General features: G+C 34.5%; 2 protein-coding genes across 2 annotated transcripts in view; one reads left to right on the forward strand and one right to left on the reverse strand.

Moving 5' to 3' along the window:
- LOC111052315 overlaps positions 1–14,274 on the reverse strand; it is a 99,858-nt gene that overhangs the window by 41,863 nt on the left and 43,721 nt on the right. The window contains exon 3 of the mRNA XM_039419979.1: positions 988–1,058. Within this exon, the coding sequence (XP_039275913.1) occupies positions 988–1,058 (71 nt within the window). The remainder of the gene's footprint in view (positions 1–987; positions 1,059–14,274) is intronic.
- On the forward strand, positions 2,347–5,549 carry LOC120349778. The gene is made up of 2 exons (XM_039420471.1): positions 2,347–2,461; positions 4,083–5,549. Exons 1-2 carry the CDS (start codon positions 2,435–2,437, stop codon positions 5,310–5,312), a joined length of 1,257 nt encoding a protein of 418 aa, XP_039276405.1. The 5' UTR covers positions 2,347–2,434; the 3' UTR covers positions 5,313–5,549.

Below are 14,274 nucleotides of genomic sequence, written 5' to 3' on the forward strand. Positions count from 1 at the left end.
GATTCCTGCAACTGCAAACATTGACCATAGAACTGAATAAAAGAAGGAGATTCGTTGAATGAAACTGTCCAAAAAATTGTACCCAGACCGGGAATCGAACCAGACTTTGGAGTATTATTAAAATCTGTTCAATTCAACCTCATCTTGGCATCATTGCAATGGGTTCTATACAGTTCATTTTATCATGCAACTATGAAATGCAACGAATAAATCATTTTACGGTGAACCTGAAAAGTCTTCTCTTCGTAGAGTGATGTGATTGAATTGTGGAAGGGTTTAACTTGCAGCACAAAAAATAGTAGTGGTGTGTTTGTTTAGCACGATAATTTGTGACTCAATCAATCAGAATATGACTGGAATAATTGTGAAACACCATTCAAGTTAACTAGCGCTGTTATTCGTGAAATGAGAGCGGAAATCCATTCCAGGAGACTACTGAAACTGAAGTTTCCTCCTAAAAATAGTGGATTAACGGTAAAGTCACCATATAAGTCAATATTACAAACAACCAAGTGCAATTTCATTCACATGCAACAGATTTTTAAATGGGACACAAAAACTGAATTGTACAAGTTTCAATCTTATTACGCAGAAAAATTCAGAATCCAGAATCCTGGAAGCAGAGATTAATATTCATTTTTTGAAAGACACAAGGATTGATCTCAATTTTTGATAAAAAGGTTTGACAATCAATGCAATTCAAACTAATACAATAATATTATTCCAATGTTGTATTATTTCAAATTTCTTGCAGAGTTATTCATATAATCAGAGAATGATTCATGAATTTCACTCCATCAATCTTAACAATCAAAAATAAGATTCTTCGACAACTGACAATTCTAAAGTATAAAGATATGTTGAGATACAAAATTCTATTTTTTTTTTTTTTTGAAAATACGTAGTTGACTGTAACTTATTCTGTGATATGCATTATTCATGGAAAGTGATGGTTGATAATAAAGAATAAATGAAAACTTCACTTACGCGGTGAGGGTAGGCCAAGTGCCAAGTTATGTTGAATTGCGATCCTGACAATAGACTCGTCTTCACCGAACCTGGAAATATTAAAAGATAAATATTATAGCAAGACTTGAAAACAACATTTTTCATCAGACATTCATTAAATTTTTGTGAAGTAATGAAGTATCAATACATTTATGTTTGTTGGGCATAGCTTAATCCATTTCTAAGATTTGTTTACAACTGATAAGTCGAGACATAGAAACAAAATTCACGAGGGTAAAGTAAATAAAGTACTTCATACTACGATGCCCAAGAACCTTCTACCACAGAGTAGAGAAGCACTACGGTATGTTTATTCCGTGCTTCTACCTAATATACTACCTTCTGCCTTCTCGAATGATAAAATGCAAGTATTGAGTTTAGTCTGCTAAGATGTTGGAAATTATCATACAATCTCACTATAATCACAATAACAATATTTTAAAATCACCATAGAGGAAGATTCCTGTATACACGTTCTATGACGGTACTGACTTGTCAACTTGTCATCCAAATTCGAGCTAGAAGGTATCACAAAAGTTGAAGCAATTAGTCTCTGTAATGATAACTAAATTACTGCACATTAATTCTCTATCTAATATTATCTATCAAGAGTCTCAATATTACCATAGATGAAGGATAAGTAAGGATCTATATTATTCTTGTCTCTGATATTACGCAGTCAAAACTTTGATTTAAGAATGAATATGGGTCTAATTTTTTAAAATGGTGTTTATAGATGAGCTACATTATATGTTTATGATGATTCACTTGAGGAAAAAAGTTAAATTAAGTTGAAATTATAATAGAGGAGAACAGAAACGTGAAAAAATCTATAATCGATATTATGTGTCTCATTCTAAAACATAAATTTAAATTTGCTAGGGATTTGAAATATTTTCAATTTGGTAGTGGAAAACTGTCTACAAATCTACTCCATGTGCCGACAACACAAACCACAAGATTTTGTAAATCAAACCAGCAGAGGAGAAAGTTGCCCACAACAAGTAGACTTTTCGTAAGCTGAGCAAACTTGGAAACTGACAACAAGTTTGGAAACAAGATATCGAAAGTATTATTTTTCCAGTTTTAATTCGGAGTTCAACGAACAATCGACCTTGACTTCCGCGTTTGATTTTCATTCTCAATTCAAAATACATTTTGCCTTCTGTTTGCTATGGTAATGCCCTTGAAGAACTCTATCCTTCATTAATGTGTAGTTTAATGAGATAGTAATGAAAACATGTAATCTAGCACTGATCAACCTTGCTCGTAACAATCGATAATGAAATTCAAAAAGTACCTATGAAATGTGAAACTTTCAATCAGAGAAGAGGCCTGGCTGATATGAGCTGAATAAATAGAGTTCATCTCGACTCATTAAATCCAGTTCATGATCATTGAGTAATTAACACAGTCACTTCTCAATATGAGTCCTAGAATTGTTCTCCTGCAGGTGAGTTTCAAGTGGATTATTATAATAATCATCAATCATCGAAGTTATTATTTAATTTATTCTGTGTTGTTATTCATGTTTTATTGTAGACCTATGATATCCAAATTTTAGTGAGAACTATCAACAGTAATTATGCGAAACTGAAGATAATTAATTATGATGTAAATGAGCATAAGATGCAAGAATTGTCATCTCATAACAGTATTTTATGACTCACAGTCTTATGAATAATTTTTATAAGCGAGAATTTATTTGAACTGTCGATGACGTTAATGTAGAATTGTATTATGATAGGATTGAAATAGTATGCATATTAAAGATATTATATTATTCATAGTAGGTACACTCATTAACAGGATATTTTTGTGGGGTTTAATCAAGATTTCGAGCTAGTGGAAAAATTCATTTTTGCACACTATTTCTGTAGTTCTGAAATTGATGTAGGAGGGCTGAGTTAGTAGCCCATACCTCCAAAATCAAGGAGCTATCTAATTGGCCAATGGGTTGATCAGTTGCCATTTCACTTTCACTTCTCACTACCAATAGGAAGCAAGCAGTTACTGAATGCCACAAGCCATTGTTCAATGATACTGCTCTTAGAACTTGGGGCGTGGCTTACATTAGCATAACCACTCCCATATTTTATTGTTCATTGATTTGGTTCTGTCTTACTCCACAAAGATTATTTCCTCTGAAATACTCGAAATTTTAAATTATGTGGCCCCGTTGCACAAAAGCCCAATAGTTTTCCGCCCTGACTAGTTGATATTACTGTCTTAAAACATGATTTAAAAATCTATAGCATGCCTATTATGTTAATTACTGCTTCAACATCATATACGATGTAACTTCATAATTATCATATTCTTCAAGAAGAATATTGCTCAGATTTCAAATTCTGTGGCCTGTTGCACAAAAGCCTGTTCAATTTTGATCATGATTGGATGCCAATCAGCTTTTTTGAAAAAGAAGGCTTCCTTGATTGGTTTTCCAGACATTAAATTGAACTGATTAACATTTACATTGAACTTAACATTAAATTAAACTGAGCCTCAGTTGTACGAAAACCTGTTGAATTTTAATCGTGATTAAATTTCAGGAGAACCAATCAAGGAAGCCTCCGCTTTCAAAAAAGCTTTTTCTGATTGGTTCTCGTGGCATCCAATCATGATCAAAATTAAACAGGCTTTTGTGCAACAGGACCACCGAATTTAAAATCTGAGCAATATTATGTTTGAAAAATACGATGATTATGAAGTTACACCGTAACATGATGTTCAAGGAAATATAATAGGCATGTTCATTCAAACATAATAGGCATGCTACAGATTTTCAAAACATGTTTTAAGACAGTAATATTAACTAGTCACGGCGGAAAACTATTGGGCCTAGGGGCATCAATTTGCTAAATCCGGCCCTTTATGCAGTCGGATAATTCCATCGGTTATGATTATTTTACATAGGTTTGTATTACAAATAATTGATCTGGCTGGTGGAATAGAAATCAACTGTTTATAAGTGAAGACTTTGTTATCAAATAATATTTGAAATAATTATACCAATTATTATTTTTATGATTGTGTAATATTGTTTAAACAAAGCTTGCTCAACTTCATTTCAGATTGCTGTATCATTTATCACTATCAGCAACTCAATAACATTGGTAAGAGGATCACCATGGCTTGGCGGTTCTAACAATTTCAACAGGCCAGGATCTCTCGATAAATTTCCAAAAAACTGGGATGACTCAGGATCACCTAACGGCTACCCTTGGTACTGCAAACGACTACATAAGAAGATCTTCATTGACGAGCAAATATTCCCTTTCGGCCCGTGCAATTTTGAAGATGACAACACGGATTATTTTGATGATAGTGACGATGGATACTCACAGAATTCTATACGACAGAGCAATCGAAATCGTGATAACGAGAAGAGTCTTGGCATAGCAAGTTTTAATGCCCCTTCAAATCAAGGCAATCAGCTGAAAATCTCAAAGCCCAAAAAACCTCAAATACCGAGCTTCAATGCTCATGAAAGCTCAGGCTTCCATGGTCTCGAAAAGGGAGTGATGGATAATGACAACTCAGGTTTGGATAATAGTATCGGGAAGACTGGATCAACACATGAATATCAACAAAGATCAGAATTTCAAGCTCCTGGAGAACTATTGCAGGCAAGAAATTATATGAAAAGTTTGACTGCCAATTCTAATGCACATCTATCAAGGGATAAGTTCTCATTTGCAAATGAAGAATTGTTTGAAGACCCCAGTAGATTCATGATACATAACTCACCAATCAAATCTTCCGTCAAGCAGGAAACTAGCAGGAGAATCTCCGGTGAAAGACAAGGTAACTCCAGGGAAAACATCAATGACCAACTAGATAGAGATAAAATTCTATCAATACTCAATTCTAAGGGCAAATACGACCTGGATGATTACAGAAGTCTTGAGAAATTCTTCAACCCGTCTCATCAAGCGTCATCTAACACAGACAATGATGATAGATATTTTAAATTTTCAACCAAGCAATCCAGCAACAACAGAAGTGATGAGAAAAATAATTCGAGTACGCCCGTAAACCAAACTACACCTAAGTCGATTTTGAAGAAGAAAAACTTTCAAGAATCCAAAGATGTGCCCCCACAGTACTACCATTACACATCTAGCCTTCAAAACGCACCCAATCTACGTTTCAACCAAGTAATTCCGCCTTCATATCATGGAGTCAAATCAGGATCATTCAGCATCAATGGATTCGGCCCGTTCAACCACGTTCAAGATGAGTCAGCTCTGCAAGAGTCAAAAACATTTTTCGGTATGAATAGTACATCTGACGAATATTAATTATTTCACATGTTGTATTATAATTTATGATTTTTTTAGAATAGTGTAGTTTCTCTATTGGATGAGGAGCTTCATTCGATTAGATTTTTGACTAATCTATGACATTAATTTATTCTTGCACACAATTAAAGTATATTTTTCGATATTGGAATTCAATAAATCATATTATATGAGTGAATAAATTAAATTTGATAATTTCTTATTCACTTGGTCTACCACAGATAAGTGAAAACTGTAGGGCCTACATTATACGATAGAGAAACAATAGAGTGAGTAGATATCCCATGGTATAGGGCGTTTATGTCGCAACTTTTACTGTTATCTCAAGCCCATAGTCGACGTAGTTCTTTCCGTGATGCTGTGTGACGCTGGTAGTCTCTCATATTGTGCCGTTCATACACTCTCACCCCAACAAAAAATCAACAGTAATCGACAATAATCGGCTTGAGATAAAAATCAACAGTAATCGACAATAATCGGCTTGAGATAACAGTAAAAGTTGCGACATAAATGCCCTATACCGTGGGATATCTACTCACGCTTTTGTTCTCTATGATTATACCTTGGAATCAACCTTTGAATTTCTCTTCATTTTCCAATAATTCATATTCACAACGTATTCAGTAATATCCACCCAACAAATATAGGATTCCAATCAAGTCACGATCATCACAATTATCATTAAAAAGTAATATAGAAAACGAACCATTGAAATTTATATTCAAATGTACTACTGTATTTCTCAACAGTGATTATAATGAATAACAAGGATCATCTGGCTCACTTTTAAAAAAATCAAAATTTTCATAATAAATTCAAAATCTGGTTCAATAATCACAATTACTAACTCATCTGAGAAAAATTAAGCTTATCATTATTTCTACTAACATTTGAGAGATAATTTGCAGTCTCCGATCTCAATTCAATTCAAATTCAAGAATTCAAATTGAGAATCTATATCACATTTAACAACATATAAATTACATTGAATGAAAAAGACTAAGAAATTGTCAAAAAACCACAGATCTATTAATACTTAGAAAGACCGGTTTCGGTTATTACAACATTGTCAATCTCTGATAAACATTAAGAGAAAAGAAAAAATATATAAATTACATTTATGTTTTAGTGCAGTTTGCACAAAAAACGGTTAAATTTCAATCATGATTAATTCCACGAGAACCTATCAGAGAAACCGTCGTATCAAAAAGGCCTTCTCTGTTTGTTTCTCGTGAAATTAACCGGCTTTTATGCAACCGGGCCTTAGTCTATAATTGAAAAGAATAATTATAAAACATATCTTAGTATTCCGATTCTCATGTTCGATTAATCATAACTAAACGTGGATCATTGTATGAGAAGCTTTGCTTGTTATAAATCACTTGGGAAAGGTACGTATGGAGATAAAATGAGAGAATGCCTTGAGAAGGCCACGACAAATTCAAAACCTCAGTTTGTAGCCTCAACTCCAAATATTGGTATAGTAAACTTTGAACGGGCATGTCCGCGCAGGTAGTCGCCCTTCAATAGAGTTGAAGAGCGATCCGGAACAAATACACACGGTTTACAATAATAATAGCTGAATGATATACTGGGGCTGAATGAGAATACGGTAGTCAACACAAAATTATTCTGCTCTTGAGAATGGAAAGCTCCTTTTTGATTTATGAGAGCGCTAAGTATCATCGACTCTAGGTTGAACATTCAATAGCTCCTGTAAGGTTATTAGTGAAAGTGAAATACGAATGTAAACAATCTTTTTTTGTCTCTTGTATCCCGTATGAACCTGATTATCGACAGCGGTACTTCAAGAAATAGTTTGTAAATCTTTATGAGGGACACGAAGTAATGATGAAATAATTGCTATTGAAAACTTCATTTATTCAAAAGTAATTAAATAATTGCAGTGAATCTTTATTTCCATATTTATAGTCTGACTGGGTTGTGGCAGCTTGGTTCATTATAATAAGATGAACGCTCTAAAGTCTAAACCAAAGATTGCTTGATGATGACATGTAAGCGCTGGTTATTCAAATGAGTTTCTGCTCTACTGAGTACTAAAAAATACCACTGCGGTTTATAGGAGTGTTTATTCCAAGTGTGAACACTCTCATGAAAACCAATGGTAGACTATTCGTTTTCTAAGCACATCAGAAATTCATTGGCAAGCAGTGTTTTAGTATTAGAATCTCTAACTGGCTATCAGAAGGTGCCGGGTTCGATCCCAAATAACAAATAGTTTTGTACACACCATTTTAATTATCAGTTTTCACACTTGATTGATACTCTCAATGTCAGATACTTTCCAATGGATATGATAATTGCTTGAAACTTTACTTAATAAGTATATAATACCAATACAATATGCTATATTCTGTGATAATACTAATTGTGAGTGAATTAATCATACCTAATTCACATCTTCAAGAAGGATTAGGAAAAAGAGCCAAAGAAAAAGTGAAAATAATCATTTAAGCATTTGACCAAGGTTTTTAATTCGAGATACTGATGATCCCAGCTATAATAATCTTCATAAGCAATTGAAATTCCATTCTGATCGGATTGGAATAGTGTTTAGCGTTTGACGCTAGCATTGATCAGAGTCGTGTGATATTGTTCCGAGTCAATAGATCCTGTTGCCGGAGGAGCAGTTCCTTTCACAATCTGTTTCATAATAAATTATTATCAAGTGTTGTTGAATCACGCAGGCAACCTTGGCTCATTTATTATGAACTGGAGTAATAAGCAACTATCTAGTCAAGTTATTTCAAGAATCAGACCAGTCTATACAATGCTGTTCTCATATAAACAATGGGGTACACAGGTACACACCTTCAATTAGTAATCTTGTGCAAATCGGTTTTATTCAATGAGAACAGTTGTCCAGAAAGGAGAACAATAATACTGTTTGTGATACTGGAGAATGCTTTTAGACTAAACTTTGGCATTCACAATAATTCAATGAATCAATGCACATACCTAATAATAATATATTGAATTTTATACTGATAAAATATATAATTTTATCAAATTATATACTGAATTATGAACTAATTATATGATATTTGATGAGAAACTGAGAAATTGAATAAATTCAGGTATTCCCGGAAACTTGAACCAAAAATACACCAATCTACTAATTAATAATAATATTCGTATGGCTTTTATTGGTGGTGAGTTCCTGACGGAAATTCCACCTCGCCCGAATATAATTATCATTTGAGCCGTCAGTGGGCCTTACGACTGTCAACTTCAGCCGGGACCGACAATTTGACGTGCCCACCCGATAACACGGGAGTGACCTGATCAAAAACTTTTAGCTCTGAGTGGGTTTGAACCGGGATCAATGCACATTATGGGACACAAGAGAAAAACAGTATTGAATATATATATATATATATATATATATATATATATATATAAACCATTGGTCTACAATGAAAATGTGTAGTTTGTGAGTTCAGTTTCCTGCTCTCTCTTTTTCCCAATTTCTGACATTCTCAAGACTTCTACTCAATTTCCCGAAGAATATTTTGAATAATTAAACATTATGCAGGCCCCGGTCGGTAAATTGGCTCAGGGTTAATATTAATACTCCCTCTCTTAGTAGTAGTTTTAATTTATTTTGTTTTTTCCAGTAATAGAATTGCTCTCATACAGTAAAATTGCGAAACAATACATTCGAAAAAATACCTTGAAGTATTATTCACTTGTATTATTTACTTATTTACTAAGTATTTATTACTTGAATAGCAAAATCATAACAGAACAATGTGTGATGGGCCTTAAAAATGATCAGAAAGGGGTCCAGGTCACCAAAGGCGCAATTCATATATAGTGAACCATGCCCTGGCATAATGTGGACAAAAATCTCAAATCTTTCACATTTTAAAGCTGATTCAATTTCAGATCCACAACCATTCTTCTGATGTCTCTATTTACCTCCACCCCATTCACCCATAAAACCCTGCTTGATGTTCAAATTTCGAGCGCATACAGCTCTGGCTAATGTCATGATTCAAGCATAATCAAATAGTATGGTTCATCTTGCCCCCTCTTCATACTTTTTTCTCCCTCATTCTTCTTGTTCTTTTTAGAGTTCCTCCATTCCCCTACTAATTAATCAACCTTAATATTATCCAACCTTTTCCTACTTCAATATTGAACTGATAATGTACAACAATAACAATTGTACACCAGAGTTACAAAAACTATTTTATTTATTGTTTTTTCCTTCAAAAAAGATTCAAATTCCGTTTCATGATAAGTGTTTTATTTCGAAAGTACTAGAATTTGTGGTAAACAAGTCTAACGGTTAATAGTCCGTCCAAGTTCAGTTTCTACAGGTAGAAACAATTAGCCGACGACGTTGGATCGTTGAACTTGCTCCACTACTTTAGCGCCGAACGGTCGATGAAAGTGCTCTCATAACTACAGTAGGAGCAGCTCATTACATGCCATTATCTGGACAAATCGGTGTTTATTATTGTGGTTACACGCACGATTCACATTTTTTCATGTGCGACAGTATATATGATTATTCGAAGTCATTCGGTACAATCTCATTCATTACACTAAACTCCGAATGATCTATTATCTCTACTCTCTTATCAGAACACAGAGCTCTGAATTTTCAAAAAAATCAGTTACATAGTATATAATTTGTAGATACATTCATTTTCCAATTCTTCTTGAGTCATATAATCACAATCGGTTGAATTGTTTTTGTAGACTCCAGTTTTAACGTAAGACAAGTATCTAATCCTTTTCATAAGACAAAGATATGATCTCTAAGATGTGATTATTTCAAACCAACATTCACGGAAGAAATTTCATCTATCGTATTGGCCAGTCATAAAAAAATAGAATCACGTTGCTTCTGTACAGCTCTCTCTACTGGCCCCAAGAATGTATACCTCATAAAATAAAATAGAATCACAATAATTTCCAGCTGATTCCCAATCATAAAAATAAATCTAAAGAGAAGTAGAAATGTAGCCAAAAGGTTTGCAAACCAAGAAAATCCTTCTGATTACAGTATTAATCTACTATCATTGTCAAAGAAAAAAGAAATTTCAAGACATTAATGCCTGGAAATCCCTTTTCGTATATTGGTAAAAGCCAAAAAGGAACTAAAATTTCCTACGCAGTTTTTTCACAGAGGAGATTATAGTTGAAGCATACAATAGAGCCATCTGAAGTATAATATTTTTCTCTGGTAATTTTGTAGAGGCTACAAAATAATTCCAGAAGTATAATCACTGATCAGAAAAGCATGATAACTTTTCTATTCAACAGATATTATTTTAATACGAGGGTCATTCAAAAAGTAATGAGACAAATTACCAATTTTCAAAAACGGCTAAATAGATCCATATGAAACTTTTTGGACATGAAGTTGGCAACCTCGCTAAGACATGTAATCACTGGTTCTATTGTATTTTGTACAGATAATCGCAAAACTACTCAGTTAACAATGGTTAACAATCGCAAGGTTCCTAACTTGTCCTGAAAGTTCATATGGATCAATTTAGCAGTTTTTGAAAATTATTAATTTGTCTCGTTACTTATTGAATGACCCTCGTAGCTTACTATGGGACCAATAACAGACCGTTAAAATTTCTCCCACGAATGTTGTTTTGCGATACCACTGTAAAGATAAAGTCTCACTCAACAGAGAAACCTGAGTTTAAGAAGCATTCCAACGAATCTGGTTGAAATGGATTGAAAAGTTGATGCTCTCAAAAATATGTTACGCTTCTGAAGACATTTGTTTAACTTTTGAATTTCGATTACAAAGTACCAAAAACGTGGAAGTTCGATGAAAAACTGTGCGCTATCAAATGACTTCAAATAATTATAATGCATAACACATAAAATCTAGACTTATATATAAAACTGTCGCACTGCCAATTTGGCTAGTTCATTGTACATTAGCATGCTTCAGGTTCAACCGTTTATGTCTGTTTTCCCTTGAAACCGATCACTTTCAGCCGATAGTTGTCATCAATAAAAGGATCATCGCTGAAGAATGCAATAGTACAGTATAGATCACCAACTAAATGAGGTGAAAGAGGATGATGAGAGAAGAGCTGTATTCGATACTGATACAAGGTCGTCTGCGTCATTAAAGATGGATGTTCCAGAAGGTCACGTGACGCAAAGAAGGAGAGTCGATGCAAATACTAATCCAGTCTTCTGCTCGTAGGATGCTGTAAACACTACAAGTTCCAGAGCCAAGAGAGGGAATAAATTTAATATACTAGCAAAAATATACTCAATAACCTGAGAGCCTTAGATTGATCAATTTTCCCACGATCATATCACGGTAAATGACTGGTGCAAATATTTCATAAGAAAAACTATTTCTGTATCATAGACTGTTTACTATTTAATTAGGATGACATGAATCTCATTAGTGAATAATAATTTTGGGATGGTGAGTTCATTTTTGGAGGTCGATGAGACGTGGAGAAGCTATCACCTTTCACCTCCGTCACTAACTAGGCTATAGAAGTTGAGTTTGGAATTTGTTAGTCCATGAAATGGATATTTCTGAAATACTGTCAATGCATATTCGAGATGGTACAGTAACTATAGAATTTCTAATCGATTCAAGAATTAGTTTCATTTTATTCCTCATTATATTTTCTAAGAATTATACTCACTCATATTTGATCGATTAATACTCCAGTAAACAATTGATTTACAATTGAAAACTACCTGATGATTGTGAAAGTTTAGAATTAATCGCCACATGTAATGAGATCTATCCTACTCAATAATTTATCCACTTGATCGACGGATAAGAGCCATCAGAACATATTATACATTGATTATCATCTATTGTATGCCCTACTTTCCTTCAATCAATGATTTCCATTTTCCTCACTTAATAAGTACCCCTTCAAGCAGTCAATTTATTGTAATTGTAAATCACTGGAGCAACTGATAACTCGTTTAGCCGGTTAATCTTACCAGTTTTCCAAATTGCACAAGATTATATACTTTAATGGGCAACTTTGATGTGCAAGAACGTGAGAATTTACAAAATAGCTAGCAAACAATGTCATTTAATATTTATGGGCTGCGAAGATTTTCACAACTAGATTTCGTTGAAATCTAAACAGGCTCTGCGGAAGAAACTTCACCTACTACGGAGCAATAAACATACATTGATATGATCAATTATTTCTTGTTTCAACATTTCTCTTTAATAAATGAATAAAAGAGAATTACCCAATTAAAATATCAACGCATGTTAAGGAAGGCTCGCTTCACTCGCCTTGAAAAGATGTCAAAAAAATGCTCTGATTTATACCGTATATCGAACTGTTTACATGGATTAGCAGGATCACTTCGCTTGTCATGTATCCCCACATTACAATGATTTTCAGGTGCATCGTCTATTTCATCTTTCTGAATCCTCAGCTGAAAGTCAGTTCCAAACTCGATCATTCTCTACAAAATAGTTCTCAACAAAGCTACAGGAATACTTATAAGAGCCTCAAAATATGTTTAAAAATTTCATTTTAAAATTTGTTTATATCATTCTTGTCAAACACTTTATTGACTGTTTGTAGGCCTATATTATGAAACATTTTCATTCCAGAAGTTTTCTGGCCCAATTCTCCTCTTTTAATAATAATTGGATCAGGACCAGTTATTTTTCCATATATGTCGAATTCAGATAATAGAACACTATGAACCAATCTATTTTTCAACGCTCAATGAATATTTCATTCCCTTTTGAATTATCAAATACTCATCTTTTACACGTTCTTCACATAGTTCATAGTCCAACGCTCTAGTCTTGCTCATTACATTGAGCATCTTCACACCAGTGAGTGTCTCAACGTATGAGCCTCTTCACACCAGTCTTATACATCATTGTATAGGTTTCAAGAGAAATAAAATTTGCAAAGCTCACTTCGTTTCTGCAGCCGAATGCTGTTTTGAAGCGGCTACGTCGCAGTGCCTGAAGCGGCGTATCCGCGTGGTCGGCGATCGAGTTCGGTTGCGAAAGAAAACCGTCATTAGAGAATCGTTCCGGAACGGAGCGTGTCGAAGCCACAGGACAGACTAGAGCTATCGGCAGCCGGGGGCCTAGCCGCCTAGGGGCCACGGGGGACGGAGTGTCCTAGGGGGCCTAGGAGGCCCAGGGACCCGGGGCCATCCTTGCGGAACAGGAGAGACATGTGCAGCCAGAGGCGGAAGCGGAGCAGCGCACAACCGTAAACACAGCACCAATGCAATGCAATGCACCCCGCGCCAAAACACCGACATAACACACATACAGGTGAAATTAGGTTGGCACAGATACCGCTACAATACCGTACTGCACATAACAGCTCAGCTCAACATCTACTCATTAACAAACGCGTTCCAGCACACTGTGTTTTATAGGCTGCTTCTTTTGGAATTACTTGGCAAGCTGAGGCCATTAATTCACGATACAACTTCTTGATAGCTGGAATAAACTTAGTTTCACTGCAAGAATAGTTGTACATGAATGAGATTCCAGGCTATAAACATGTAGATTCAGAAGCAATGAAGGATACAACTGGAAGGATAGACGTTTAGAAATATTTAATAGACTATTGTTGTAAATCATCAGTGACAAACGTTTCTCCATTGAACTAGTTTAGTAAACTGGAATAAAACAGAATAATTAGCCTAGTGGTCATGCTGTAGAAGAGTAGGCCTAAGTCTGCCTTAATATGGGCTAGGAAAGATATATCAATTATAGGCCTAACATAAAATAATGAAAGTAAACGCTGGGATTGCCAGAATCATTGAAGAAGCGGAAAACGAATTTCTAGATGAAAGGAAAGTGGAACAAGTTACAAATTATGGTTGTATCTTCAATAATACTATTCACTCATTTCAATTTGATCCAAAATTGGTATTGAGACATGAGGAGCTATCAAATGAAATAGAAAATATTCTTATTCCACAAATA

Source organism: Nilaparvata lugens, chromosome 2, assembly GCF_014356525.2.
Source record: "Nilaparvata lugens isolate BPH chromosome 2, ASM1435652v1, whole genome shotgun sequence".
In the NCBI taxonomy this organism is placed as follows: domain Eukaryota; kingdom Metazoa; phylum Arthropoda; class Insecta; order Hemiptera; family Delphacidae; genus Nilaparvata; species Nilaparvata lugens.

What these genes read in the sequence shown, in the direction of transcription:
- LOC120349778 (XM_039420471.1), top strand. Translation starts at nt 2,435, where the DNA reads ATGAGTCCTAGAATTGTTCTCCTGCAG. An exon ending in CTAGAATTGTTCTCCTGCAG is followed by an intron (nt 2,462 to 4,082) that starts GTGAGTTTCAAG and finishes ACTTCATTTCAG; the next exon opens with ATTGCTGTATCATTTATCAC.